This window comes from Genypterus blacodes, unplaced genomic scaffold, assembly GCF_046128005.1.
Source record: "Genypterus blacodes isolate CSIRO-AG114 ecotype Tasmania unplaced genomic scaffold, CSIRO-AGI_Gbla_v1 ptg000214l_1, whole genome shotgun sequence".
NCBI classification, from domain to species: domain Eukaryota; kingdom Metazoa; phylum Chordata; class Actinopteri; order Ophidiiformes; family Ophidiidae; genus Genypterus; species Genypterus blacodes.
Window position 1 is genome coordinate 3,399,894 of NW_027467013.1, and position 14,398 is coordinate 3,414,291.

The 14,398-nt window shown below is 45.2% G+C and overlaps 1 protein-coding gene across 1 annotated transcript; it reads right to left on the minus strand.

Annotated features, from left to right (window-relative positions):
• Window positions 1-429: 429 nt before the first annotated feature.
• LOC143015834 (neuroligin-4, X-linked-like) lies at window positions 430-13,681 on the minus strand. Its single transcript, XM_076169943.1, has 8 exons — window positions 13,171-13,681; window positions 12,360-12,512; window positions 9,053-9,238; window positions 7,883-8,333; window positions 7,456-7,669; window positions 6,824-6,948; window positions 3,065-3,671; window positions 430-837 (listed from the first exon to the last, which is right to left on the minus strand). Exons 1-8 carry the CDS (start codon window positions 13,679-13,681, stop codon window positions 430-432), a joined length of 2,655 nt encoding a protein of 884 aa, XP_076026058.1.
• Window positions 13,682-14,398: the final 717 nt, after the last annotated feature.

Genomic DNA, 14,398 nt, shown 5'->3' on the forward strand with positions numbered 1-14,398 from the left:
CGGTCCAGGCTCTGCTCGATTCTGCAGCACAGGTAGAAGATGTAAACTAACCCATAACTCAGCACTTCTTCCTCTTCGGGTGTAGAAAAAGCAGAAGATCTAATATTCGATGCAGGTATTAATACACGTGATGTCTTGCTCCAGGTGGTGAGCGAGCGATGCATAGAACTGCATCTCCTGGGACGCCCGGGCATTTTTAGCTCCCAGACATTCAACACACAGCTGTCTGTCCTCTCATCCTGTTAAGTCTCTCTGTCTCTCCATCTGTAACAATCCTGCAGGGTAATTAGTAGAGGTATTTCAGTCTTTGTTTTGTGTGTGTCTGTGTGTGTGTTTGTGTGTGTGTGTGGGTGTATGTGTTTGTGTGCGTGTGTGTTAGTATGAGTGTGTGTCGGTCATGTCCTTGTACGTGCGAGTATGTTGCTGCGGTTATACACGCGTGGTGGAGTGTGTGTGCGCGGCGATGTGTGTGTGTGGCAGGTGTGTATTACTATACGGGCTATGGTGTGTGTATCCCTGGTGAGGATGCCCCAGCCTTAGCCCCACGACTGATCCGGGGGTCATGGGGGTCATGGGCGTGGCAGGGGTGACAGGGTGTGACCCGGGGGTGACTGGTAGCGATCCTGGAGTCAGGGAGGTCATGAGGGGGACGTCGTCGGGCGACCGACGCAAGGTGAGCGTGTAGTCGGGCGGGCAGGTGAGGCGTACGGTGTCCAGGGTGCTGTAGATGTCCTGGGTGTCCAAACCATCCAGAGCGTCCAGGGTGTCCAGAGTGTGATGGTGATGAGCGTTGTTCCTCTCGTCTGCTGATGCTGCGTCACACTCCAGCTGCTTCACCTAAACGGTTAGTTGGATGGCAAAGGAGAATATGGCGGGGAGCGAAAGTGATGGGAAGAGGGAAATAAACTGTAAATCAGGCTTGTGATTATATGGAAATCCCTCACACACTGCATGTGCCAAGTGTGTGAACGCTGCCTGTTTAGTGTGCAAAAACCATCTGACACATTTTGCCTTTATCGCTGCAGACTGGCAGGGATCAAAAGAGCAGATCGACCAGGCGGCGGAAAATGTAAATGTGGTATTTGTGACATCATCGCCACGTCTCTGAAAAAGAGACACGAGGATCAGCGGGTGCAGCTCACTGCCATTTTAGAAGTCATGGCAGCTAGGAAATCACGATTCCAAATCTGGTGAGTCGGGAGGAGATGAGTGAAGCTGGAGGTGGAGATGAACTGACTGCTGCAACCAAAAACTCACATCTAGCTTGTCGTCTGGATCTCCATATTTACCTGAACGCCAAATTACGAATAACACAAAGCAAAGCAGAGAGGAAGAAAGACTCATCACACTCAGATCATATCAGTCGTAGCAGGATTGAGGCTATTCTGGGACACTGCTCAGCAAATACTCATAGTTCAAAGAACAGAAATATTGTCAGATATGAACGAAAGACGATGTTGGATTTGTTTTTTCACTCTCAAATGTGAATATACTGTATATTGGTATTTGCCACAAAGAACATTTAACATTTAACATCATCTTTGTGGAAGGTCATATTGGCAAAGCAGAAATTTTGAGCATAAAAAACATTATTGACTTTACTGACTGACTTTAAATGTCCAGAGAGCATTAGGTAGGTTTAGGGAGTTTACCCTGGACTTTACTAATGCAGCAGTTTGGCCTCCAGCTTCAACATGGAGCAGCGGTCAGATATACAAAGGTGTTGAGTTTAAACACAAATACAGCAGTGCCTTCTGCCTTCTGCTGCTCCTCACTGTTTGCTGACTGATTCCAGCTCCCAGGCAGGTCTGTTCTCAGTAGATATTCCCATGACTAACAGCTTGCAACAGAAACTGATTTAGGGAGCCCTCGGCAAGGATACCACCTTTTTACGCCTTGGAATTAAGTACAACATTTGCAGTAGAATTAAATTCCTGGCTTTAGCGCGACATAGCTGCCAGGCCGACTCATATAACGCCCATTGTGAAGGAATCTATCAGGAAGAGACCTGAAAATTAGCGACGTAAGGGGCCGAGCAGTCGTTGCTTTAAGTAGAGGAGCATAAGTCACTAAAACGGGGGAATTATTCAATGTGTCAAATGGAGCCGCTTCAATGCTAAATATGGACGTGCTGCCTCAGCAACCAGGAACAAGGGGTGCAAGACGAAGCTCGCCCACAGAACAACGCACACACTCGACAAATACCTCCAAGGTACAGCCTCAAACCCTCCGTACTGCTGCAACCCAGCAGATACATTATGATGTCACAAATACACAACGGTGTACAACCTAGCTTAAAGGGGGCAAAAGTACCTGGACCTGAGTACGCCTTCGTACTACTAGAGTAAAAAACTACATTAAAGAGAGTTAAGAGGTGGGATAGCTTTAAGCACGTAAAATAACAAATGTTTCTCACATACGTAAATAAAAAGCTGCTAGCTATGGTTGGCTGAAGTAAAGGTTCATATGGCGTTAGCACAAGCTAGCTAGCATCGCCGCTCATCCACTAAACATTCTGCTGACAGGCCGCAGGCAGAAAGTAGGTGCTGTGTCAGCGGAACAGCAAATACTCATAGCCGTAAAACTGAACTTCCAGGATTGTTTTGCCTCCTTCATCCTTTTGGTGATTTGTGGGACGAATCTGTGATTTTGTCCACCTCTGTAAAATGGTAAGCGATGCAGGACTTTGCGGTGGATAAAGTGTTTGAGATGCAGAACACAAATGGATCTGAAAACACTAGGATACACACACACTCTCACACGTACGCTGTGTGTGGAAGACAAACTGATTTGTTTTGCAGGAAAGTAGGTCACACAGATACACACAAACACACAAAGACACACACGCACACGCACACACAGACACAGACAGACACACACACACACACACACACACACACACACACACACACTCACACACACACTCACACACGTCCTCAGCTGCTCGGTGCTAATTAAACCAAAAATAATCTGCATTTTAATTGAATAAGCAGGCGGTAATTAATCCTAGCTAAATTAAAAACATTAAAAAGGCAAATTTCACACTCATACTATTCACACGCACCTGCAATGACATCAGCCCTTCCCCCTGCAGGTGGGCGGCGACATCTGCAGGTGTGATATCGCGTCTCGGGGGAGGAAGTGGACGCGGCCTGCGGTGCTCCAGGCGCCTCTTGTCCTTCTTGTAGAGCAGAGCGGCGAACGCCAGGATGTTGAGGAACAGCAGCGACGCTCCCACGGCGATTGTCACCGACAGCTCAGTGGAGTAGTCCTCGTTGGGGACGTGGACGCCATTCTCTCCACCTTGGCCTAGCACAGACTCGGGCGGCTGCGGGGTTCCTCCTTGCGTTCCCGGGTGTCGCGTGCTGCTCGGAGGCCAACCTTTAGCCAGGCGTTTAGTGTAAGAGTAAGGGGTGTCGTCCTGCGAAGACGGACTGTGCGTGAAGGAAGACACGGACTGCAGGAGTTCATTGACGTGATGCAGGTGAGGGACCAGCTGAAGCCAGAAGGAGATTTTGGTGGCGCGGTAATGATCTCTGACTCGGGGCTTGAGGCCGATGTGCAGGTACAGCTGCTCCTTGGGCGTGTACTTGGACCAGGCAACCTCCTCGAAACGGTTCGGCTTGGTGTGGATGAACTTGGTGTCTTGGGGCACAGGCTGGTTCGGATCCCTGAGAAGACAAAGAAAGATGTTTCTTTTATCATATTTTCGGGTTTTTCATGCTGTTATGCAAGTCAACGTTTTGTGGGATGATGTATAGATGATAAAGGGGAGAGTGGGATGTTCTCACCACTGACAAGCACAGCGTCAACAATTTTCTTTTGTTTTTGAACATAAAACTGACAAAAGACTCAAATAACAACACTGAACACGGCCCATTTATGAGACGGATGAGTTTGAGCATTTTAGTAACATTCTGCTGCCATGGTAACATCTATCTTAGAATTTATGTTCTATAAGTTTGGCACTGAAAATGGAAATGCTGTGGGTATGGGTGGATTCTTCATCCAGTTTGTTGATGTATAAATACTTAATTAAATAAAATTTAATTGGTATTAAGTATTTAATTTGTATTTGTTTTAAGCATTGCTTCTCAACACAGACAGACATACACACACACACACACACACACACACACACACACACACACAAGCAGCCAGTCTCGCAACGGCAACACAAACAAAAACTTGTTTTTACAAACATCCAGAAGCAGTTATTCATTTTTGGAAAACATGACTTCAATGCATTCGGATAACATTACCAATTTTAAGTTTAATTTTTAATTTTAATATCAATTTTAACAACTTAGGAATCATTTTAAGTGACATTTCATCCAGCTGAATCACATTTAAATATTTATTCGCTTTATTCTGACATACTCCGACTATTCAATGACTCATCTTCACTCTGAGGGAAAGGGTGAAAGTGAAACTGTGTACTGTTATCCCAGTATATAGTACTATATAGCAGTATATCGCCATGGATAATCACACACACACACACACACACACACACACACACACAAACAAACACACCGAAAGGCTAAGTGGATTGTGCCAAGCATAACGCAAAAACTTTTATTTTGTTATTAATCAATACAAAACGGAGCACGACACAGACCTGTGGCCCAAAAATATTTCTAAATTGCGAAAACATATTTGATTTTCTTGTTGCTAGAACACAAAGGTGATGGAGTTACAACTACCTGATTTGTTGCTTCTCACAAAACATTTTTGAGATTCTCATTTTAACAAGGTCTCCCAAACACAACGGCACCTTCGCCCTCACTGTCTGGCTATTTCGCCCAATGAAACAAATAAAAACAGTCGTCTTTGTTTTGTTTGTTTGTGCCGAAATGAAACTCTGAAGCTTTCGTGAAAATCCACATTTTATGACGCGCAAGGCAAGTGCTTATTTGTCTGTTTACCAGAAAGGCAGATGGCCCTAAACTCTACAGAGACACAAACTCACACAGAATGGAGAGGAAGCTGCAGACTCCCCCGCACAAACACTTGAGAGAGCATCACCTCTTCTCCGTTCTGTCAGAGCTCCTTCGCCATCTGAATCACTCACACTCGCTCCATATCGATAATTAAAGTGCACACAGCCATTTTCACACAACGCTTTGGTGATTTTTTGTTAGTAGGGAGGTTGGGGGGGTGACAGCAGTGATAATGAAGACTGTGTGCATGAATCTTACAGTAATTTACTTGCCTGGGATTGTGTTAAAAGTATTGACACTGGAGACTTTTAAACTATCTCACAGTGGAGCAGCGCCCTAATCCTCTGTGCTGTTAGATTTGGTATTTAGATCAAGGTCTGGACTGGAGATGTGTCTTTAAATCTGGACAGGTCTCTGTGGAAGGAGCCTCCATTGGATTACTGTAATTACGAGTAATTACTCACTAGGAGCAGTGCTGAAAACGGGTCCATCCTTAACAATTACTTCTATCTTGTATATCATGTCAGAATAGAGAGATAAAAGGTGTTCTTATTAGTGCGACCTGTCAGTTAAGTTTGAATACATGGACTCTTTCTCCATTTGGACTCCAGGGTGGTTTTATTTTTTTCCGGAGCCACAGGAAGATAATTTCACCTTTAATTTTAGGAGAGCGAAACAAAGGTCGTCTATTGAAGGCAACCTAAAATGAGCTCCAAATGTCCTTAAAAGGCACTCTCTCACACACACACACACACACTCACTCTCTCTCTCTCTCTCTGGCCTCTTATTTCTGTCACGCATGCTGTATGGTTAATGTTTGAAGGTAAAGGTGTCAGACACAACCCCCAGCAGTAAAGGACAAAAACACAGGAATTCTGAAGATGTAACAAATGTCATGTGTCAAATGTCATAAAAAGACCAAGAATGTGAAAAATAGAGGAAGAAGACAAGGAGAAAAGGGGATTGTTTCCTTGTCTTGTTCAACAGCTTTGGGCCGGATCCAGACACTGTATGTGTGTGTGTGATATAAAGCCACAGACCGACTATCATCACTTCACCTAAACTACTGTTTTCTGACATTCTAATAGTCTGTCCTTCAGCAGCCAGCTCATTATTCTTGTCACTCCAGAGCTAAGAAACCTTCCTCCCCTGACGCTGTATCAAATCTCACATTCTTTCACTTTAAATGTCGGTTCTAATTGAAATATTCAATTTCGCGTTTTTTGCCTTTTCTTTCTCATTACAGGTATAATCTTATCTGGATAGAGAGATTGCTTTCAAACCTCGTTATCAAACTCTTGTCTCTTACTAATTGGCAGCCTGGCTTTCTTGCCTAAATGTATTCACTGAGCAGGGACATCATTCAAAGCTTATTAATGATACAGTGATCAATCGGGGGCCTTTTCACTGATATTAAATGTTAGATCTGCGTTTCACCTCGGGTACGTAACTGTGCTTCATTTCCACATCTTTGTTAATGCGACTCATTGTTCATTTACATGTTTTCCAATCATTTCGAAAATAAAGTACTAAATTGTGGAGAGGAATTATCCAATTTCTTTTAAAGATATAATAGAAATAAATCTTTTGGAACAGATTTTGTCAGTGTATAATTGAGTATAAGCAGCAGCAAGGGGGAGGATTTTACGGCTGATAATTAACATTTCTAAAAGATGTGGATTAGTTATTAAGAGCATAAATTAGAAACGGATTTACGAGCCAAAGGAAGCAGGAATTAGGATGAAACACACTCAAATGGTAATTCATCTATTTTCCTCACTTTACTGAATGCGTCTTCCCTTTCTAGCTTTTACAAATGTAATTCAAAGAACAAGAAGATGAAAGGTTGGAGTCCCAGCCTGTAGTGTGCAGCAGCTCACCCGGTCTTGGCAAAGTTTGTCCAGTAAGTCATGACCACTGCGCTCAGCATCACGTCGTTCTTAGAGAAGTTGCAGTTGAACAGATCAGTGGGTCCCACCATGGGCACACCGAACACATAGGGCACCTACACACACACACACACACCAAACAGGAGTTAGGACAGCTTATGTGTAACTCTGAGCCTCCAATCAAAGGAGAAGCAGGGAGCCATTTATCAACTCTAACCTTAATAGCAGCACATTACAAATAGTCCTGCAGGGGGAAAAATGGCATGGGAAACTCAAATGTCGCATGCAGAGGAGGTTTGCTCGATTTGACTGTGTAAGCACTTGGAACAGATTAATTTGAAGCAGCACTTCCAAAGTAATCTGAACCAAGTCATCCTGATTAAATGTATGCATATTTCAGAAATCGTCCGGACATCATTCACCTATATCTTGCCTGGATCTGACAGTATCACAATATATCACATCCAGCAGAGTTGATTACCCAAACCAATCATTTTATCATGCCCGCACTCCTCTCCTTGATCACTGACAGCGGCAATATAAAACCTGATTCCCTGGTATGTGAAATTATGACTTCCACCAGGAGTGATAAAAAGCTAAAAGGCATCGTGACCTCATCTCACCTCATCACCGTGGGCCGAGTCGGCCCAGGGGGGCGTGGCGTCGCTCATACAGTGGTGGTAGAAGGAGTAGAAGTAGGTCGGCGACCCGTACTGAGCGTGGAGGTCGGCAGTGGCGATCGCTGGCGCCACCCACTGGTGGTCTGTAAAGAGCGCCACCAGAGTCTTCCGCCTGGTTTCTGCGTTGTCACGGTCGGCCCAGTCCGTGTACATGAACCTTCAGTCAAGGCATTTAAAAGTCCGTCGATCAATCAACATCAATCATGATTAATCCAGTGTGCCAGCAATGCAATCAATTAATCTATAAATCGGTTCAAGCAGTAATGCAAAGGCAGATGCTGCTAACATACAGTATATGTTATACAAAATGGATTTTCCAAAGGTATTGCTTATATTTCATTTTTAAGGACACGCACATGTACAGACTCACCTTATGCTCTCTCTTAGTGTGTCCCGGCCTTCTGGGTATCCATACAAGCTATCCACAAAGTCCGACACCGCAAAGTCAAAATCCTCGGCGGTGACCCCGTCCTCAGAGTCCACGATCCCCTCCACAAACTTCACCCCTTCGCCCTGATTGACCCCCAGCATCACATCGTAGTTGAGGAACTCGCCCTGCTCCATCAGGATCTGAGGGTCGTCGGGAATGACGTCGCCATCAATCACCGGGGCGAAAGCCGTGTGGTATTTGGCCGGCGTCACGTTCTGCTCCACCAGTTCGCGGTAACTTCGGCCCTGGAGGCAGGCCACGAGCTGGGTGCTGTCGTCGATACCGCAGCCCACCCTCTCGCCCAGCTGCCGGGCGTACTTGCTGGGCTGATAGTTGACGGCCCAGCTGGCTAAAGCGCTGCCACTCTGAATGATGGCCCTGTGGAACAGATCTGAGGCACACATGAACACGTTCACATCAGTACATGCTCCACAGCACGCATGTACATGTTGTTAAATGCACATGTAAACACCAGCATACATGAATGCACCGACACACACATACACATTGCAGATACATTTGCGCACAGATACAGATGATGCATGTCATGAAAACATGTCACGTTTTGACACAAGGTCGGGGTAAAAGTTCATTAGAGATGAGACTTTGTGGTTTAAATCTAAATGACCCCTTTAAACAGTAGGACTATGTGAACAGGGTTTAAGTATTACAAAAAGCACACATTATACAGACTTTCCAGATTATTACATATTTATCTGGGTCTATTTTGAAACCTTTGCAATGCTTAAATGTAAAAAACTAAACAATTCTTGCTTGCCACAGCATCACTGAGCACAAAGAGGGGAAACTATTTCAGACACTGTCTCTTTAAGGCCACTGTGTTCTGATTGGTCAGCTGAATCTGGCCTGAGCTGCCAACACTCAGACTGTGAAGCGTGGATGTTGCCCAGACACTCAGAAATAGATGATGGTGTGAACTTTGAGCATGTTCAACACATACCACAGTGTGAAGGTGAGACATTATAGCACAGACGCCCACCTGTCTATCTGCCCCCACTGTCTGTGTATGTTCAAGTGCAAAAGCCTTTTCACAGCCGCGTGTTAAATGCCATGCATAAGTAGATTGTGTGCTCCATCGTCCTCCCTTACCCTCAGAGTAGTGAGACAAGGTGAGCAGGCTGACACAGGAGGCTCCGGCCCCGGAGCCAAACACAGTGACCCTGTTTGGGTCTCCTCCGAAAGCTGCAATGTTCTCCTTTACCCAGCGCAGAGCCTGGATCTGATCCAGCAAACCGTAGTTCCCCTTGGCTGCCTGGTCACCAGTACTCAGAAACCCTACAGGTGAACAGAGAGCAGCTGTTACGACATGTTGCTTCATGGGAAGAAGGTTAAACCTTGTTAACATTTTATTTGCAATCACTGAAATCCTCATACGGTAAAATATTTAGATGAAATCAAAACCTACATGCTAAATAATGACCTGAACAAGAACACAGCTCCATTGGAATCTGCTCAAAAATGAACCTAAATCTGTGATTCTGTCTTCTTTTAAAGGTTGAATTTATTATAATTCCCTGTGTTATACATAGTATTAACATCAAACACAAGCTTCCTGTTAAAAGAAGCCTCAGACTTTTAATGATTAACCTCCCACACAACGCCTCTCATAAGACTGGATCCAAATGCTACATTAATAAAAATAAATTCTCAATACACATGCTCATGTCAGCGGGCATCATCTTACACACACAAACACGCATGGACGCAAACCTACAAAGCATGCAGCCGTCATCCCTTATTCCCTTTCCTGCTGACATTGGTAAGAACACAGAGCATCTTAATGGCTCACTCCCATAGATCTCATTACTGCACAACCTCAAGCTGCTTCTCAACGCCGAGGTCATTATACTCTTCATACATTGTTAAAATGATGCATTCTATCAATTATGTCTTGAATTTTCTCGGATGCTAAAAAAAGGTCTTGTTGCAAATTGGATTGTTCCAGAATGCTTCACTTGCTTGTTTTGATTTCACAGCTTTGGTTCAGTGTGTCGGCGTCTTTCTGCCCTTTTCCCTACAAACACAAATCCACCCTTCAAAGTAAAGTAATCAGTGTTTAATTACATGTGTCATTTACATATAAATTGACACTACTTTGCATAAATGAGCTCACCTCTCACATCCACCTTCTGAGAACAGTGATGATGAGGAGGAGGAGGAGAGGGAACAATAAGAGGAGGACACTGCTTGTGCTGATGATGGGTTGATGATGATGATGATGGCGATGACGATCATGGCAGAGGTGATGTAAACACAGTGGTTTGAAGATGAAGAAGAAAATGAAGGAAATGCTTTTGTTGAGCTCTGTATTTATATAATGAGAAAGCCTTCATCCACAACATAAGATACATCTTCACAACATTCCTCAGGTTTGTGCAATAAATGTAAATTTGTTCCAACACCTTGCAAGCAGTGAAATAACATTGCTGATTGCTGCATCCACAGCATAAAAGCCTCACTAAATACATTTACCTCACGTCAAGTAAATGCATTTTCTACACAAGTATAGTAAAGTAACTCATCAAGGCAAAGCCCTAAACATATCCATTAAAAACACTTAACTTAAATCAAACAGCCACTTCTAAAGAATCTGCACATTTTATTAATCCGTTGCCACATATTGATGAATTTCTTTGCGTGAATTATTCAGTCGTGGGTAGATTAGCCCGGCAAAAGCAACGATATGCATCAAGTGCGATTGATTTTGTCAATATGAGGGTAAACGCTGTGTAATGTGTCTCATGCCTTCACTGTAGGCCAGGAAATTAGATGCTAAATTACATTTGTAAACTTAATATCAGCAGCCACCTAAAAAAGTAAAATGCAAGCTCTTTTTTTTTTTTAGATGTTCTAATCATTCAGGCTGTCTGCAGAATTAGAAAACCACAGGGAATCTGATTTTCCCTGTTCAGAGAGCAATGAGTCATAGAAGTAAAACGGATCAGACTCCAGTCGATGCTGGTAGTTACATTTGCTTTAGGGGTTTCATTCCCACCGGGGGCTCCAACGCTAAACATGTTTTTAAGCAAAACATCAAAAATATCACATTGGGTAAACTCACTAGTACTCTTCACATTTTTATCGCTCAGTGAAGGACGAAGGAGTCCAGATGGTGAACAGACTGTAAATGTGATGGCAAAGATGAAACGCTGTGTTGATAAATAAAAACTACATTTCATCTCGCGCAGAATGATCTCATCCCCAAAGAGTGGAGTAATGAGGGGAAAATGAGGAAGGAATCGGAGCTGAGCGGGAAGGAGTGACATTATGTTCACAGCATGGCATTGTGCAATCACAAAGTGACTGGAGTGAAATAGCAACACTGACTCCATTTTCTACCAACACATAATTCTTAATTGATGATGAAAATGAGGCTCTCACAGGTCACGTTTGCTCACAGGTGGACTAATGATAATCAATGCTAAACGACGGTTAGAGCGTGTGGGCTCTGTTTATTCACGGCTAATGTTTCGCCCGGCACTTATCGACACGGTAATTGAGCACCGTCATAGCTGGAGCATGCATCTCTTCACCCTCTATCCCCTCCTCTTCATTATTCTATTATCCTCCTAACAACTTTCCTATGTTTCTTCATATTTTGGCATACACTGCATTTCCAATTACTCTCCAATCAGCGCCTATCATAAAGTGAATGACCATAACTATGTAATACAGCGATGTGGGTGTCAGCATACACACAGTGTCGTGACAGTAATTACGTCGCTACTGCTGTATGTCAAAGGGTACGACGTGGTGATCAAGCACAAATTCTGCCATTGTTCCAACAGACTGTATTTTTCTGTCTTTGGTTCATCTTACCAAAGTGCAGCAAAGTGAGCACTCCAGAGATCAACAACACAACACCAACCACTATAAGAACCAATATAAATGCAGACTTTTACTTTCATTACCTTTAAATTGGATGTGTACAAGAACTTATCATGTGAATTCATTGCACAGCGGTGTTGTGCAGATCATCTTCTTTCGTATCTTTTATCCGTAATTGTTGCAAATATGACAGCGGCATTTAATTCCGCAGCATCGGCGTGCACACTGGTGGTATCTGCATGCTGCCAGACCTTTTTATTAATGTAAATCAACGCCGTGCGGCCCCGGATCCATCATAAACAGTATTTGAATCCACTAAAACGGAGTCCTATGATATATATATTCATTAAAACTGGTGTAGACAAATGTCTGATGTCATTCCTGTGTCTGGTTCCTGAACCAGATCTCCCTGGAGACCAAAACAACATATCCCTCCACAGCACATTATGTAGAATCTGACACCAAAACAGATTAGGGAGGTTATTTCCATCTAAAGCTTCACCGGAAACGCATATGGAACCATAAAGGCAGAATGACATGTTATATAGTAAAGATATTTCATTTTTACCAAGCACTCCTAGGCGGTAGTTGAGGGTTATGACAATGACATTGCCGTAGCTCGCCAGCACGCTGCCATCCATCATATTACCGGTGCCTTCCGTGTAGGAGCCGCCGTGGACATAGACCATCACCGGCCGCTGACCCCCCTCCTCATGGATATCTGGAAAAGGACACAGAGAAGAAGGGTGAGAGAGGGACAGACGCACACACACACAGACAGACAGACAGACACATCGGCAGCAGCTGGCCTGACTGTTTATACCAGTGTGACATCAGTAAGCAGCACGGATGTATTTGCTTATACATCACAAAGTCTTTACTATGTTACCGGCTCTCCAAAGACACTGCAGGAGCTATAAAATATGTATGTTTCTGTGCATGAATGTATGCAAAGATCCACCCACCTACCTCCTGTTTCCATCCTGCTTGCATGTGTGTCTATGTGCGTGTGATGTGTGTACGCGTGTGTTTAACTGACTTAATGACCGTGCCTCTGCATGTACCTCAGCCTCTGTTCACTCCCATCATGCTCTCTGGCGGCTTGATCCATATTGCAGTGGGAACTGACTGCACACGTGTGCACTCCTTGCAAAGCCACACTGTGAATCCCCCGCCTCCATGTCTCAGCGGACACATATAAATTAAGGGTTATGGGAGTGTTTATGCTTGCAATGTTGTGTGTGTGTGTGCGTTTTCACATGCATGTGTATGAACCAATATATATGCATGAGCGATGCTCTATCCTTCCAGAAGTAAAGGCGTAAAGCCGCTGGCGACTGAGGCAGGTGTCTGCATATTAAGAGTGGGTCGCGCCTCACCTTTCTCAGTGGGGACGTAGATGTTGAGGTAGAGACAATCCTCACTCTGGTGTGTGAGATATGTCGCTGCTATATCCAGGTTAGCCGTGAGCCACGACGGCATCATATCTCCCAGAATGCTCCTCTCATCCAGCGACTGCGGGCAAACAGGGGCAAACTGTGTAACATTTCGTATTCCCGGCCAGGGCAGAGGCGGCTCAGGGGCCTGGAAACGGCGGTCCCCTGTGGGGGGCCGGGCGTAGGGAACTCCCAGGTATTGGATGACCGGCCCCAGGAGGTCAGAGGGCAGCGGCGTCAGGATGCCACGGATGCGGCCCTGAGCCGTGGAGATGACAGGCACGGTCTGCTGCGCTGAGGAGGAGGATGGCGAGAAGGAGAGGGAGAGGAAGAGGGACAGGAGGAGGGAGAGGAGGCCGTGGGAGGAGGACGAGGGGATCAGAGGGGGTTGGGTCAAAGAGCTGCGGAGAGGGGACGGGGCGGGTGGAGGTCTCCTGGTTCTCAGCACAGACATGACGGAGTGTTGGGGGTCGGAGAGGGAGGAGGTAGGGGTTGGGGTCGGGGGAGGGCGGCGGCGAGGGTGACGGCTGTGTTGACCCTTCAAAGGTATCCAACGCTCACACACAGCTGCTGATCTGCCTGGCCCATAGCACACACAACACACACGCTCCTGGCCCTCCAACAATCTTTCCCCGCTGTGCACGCGCCTGTGTGCCTGTGGTGCGTTCGTGCATGTGCGTCAGTGATTTTTGCTCTTCGGAGTGAGTGGTGACTCAGTCAGTGAGTCCTGTGACTCCGTGTCTGTGTGTGTAAGGACTGGCGATGTGTGTGTGCATGTGTGTATTTGCGTGTGTCCCTCGTTATGTAAACAGAAGCATCACTGTTCCTCTGTCACTCTCTCCTTCCGGTCACCCCCATAACAAGCCCCAACCGCCTGCTGGGAGAGAGGGGGGGGGTGGCAGGGAGCGAGAGAGAGAGAGGGAGGGAGAGAGAGAGAGAGAGGGACGGCAGAAGGAGGGAGAAGAAGAATGGATTAGTTTGATTTGAACGCCACTGTAAAACAAACATCATTAGATTGATCTGCTTTTAAATGTGCACATATAGCAAACACACACACACGCACGCACGCACACATCACATGCTACCTTGCTACTGCACAGGTTAAAAACAGAGATGAGAGAGAGAGAGACAAAGAGAGAGAGTGAGAGAAAGAGAAAGAGAGCCAGATGTC

Bases quoted from the DNA above. Each gene is read 5' to 3' on its own strand.
- LOC143015834 (XM_076169943.1), bottom strand. From the start codon at position 13,681: ATGTCTGTGCTGAGAACCAGGAGACCTCCACCCGCCCCGTCCCCTCTC. The intron at 9,239-12,359 runs GTAAAAATGAAA...GTTCACCTGTAG, and splicing joins CTACCGCCTAGGAGTGCTTG to GGTTTCTGAGTACTGGTGAC. The intron at 3,672-6,823 runs GTGAGCTGCTGC...TTGTCTTCTCAG, and splicing joins ACAAACTTTGCCAAGACCGG to GGATCCGAACCAGCCTGTGC.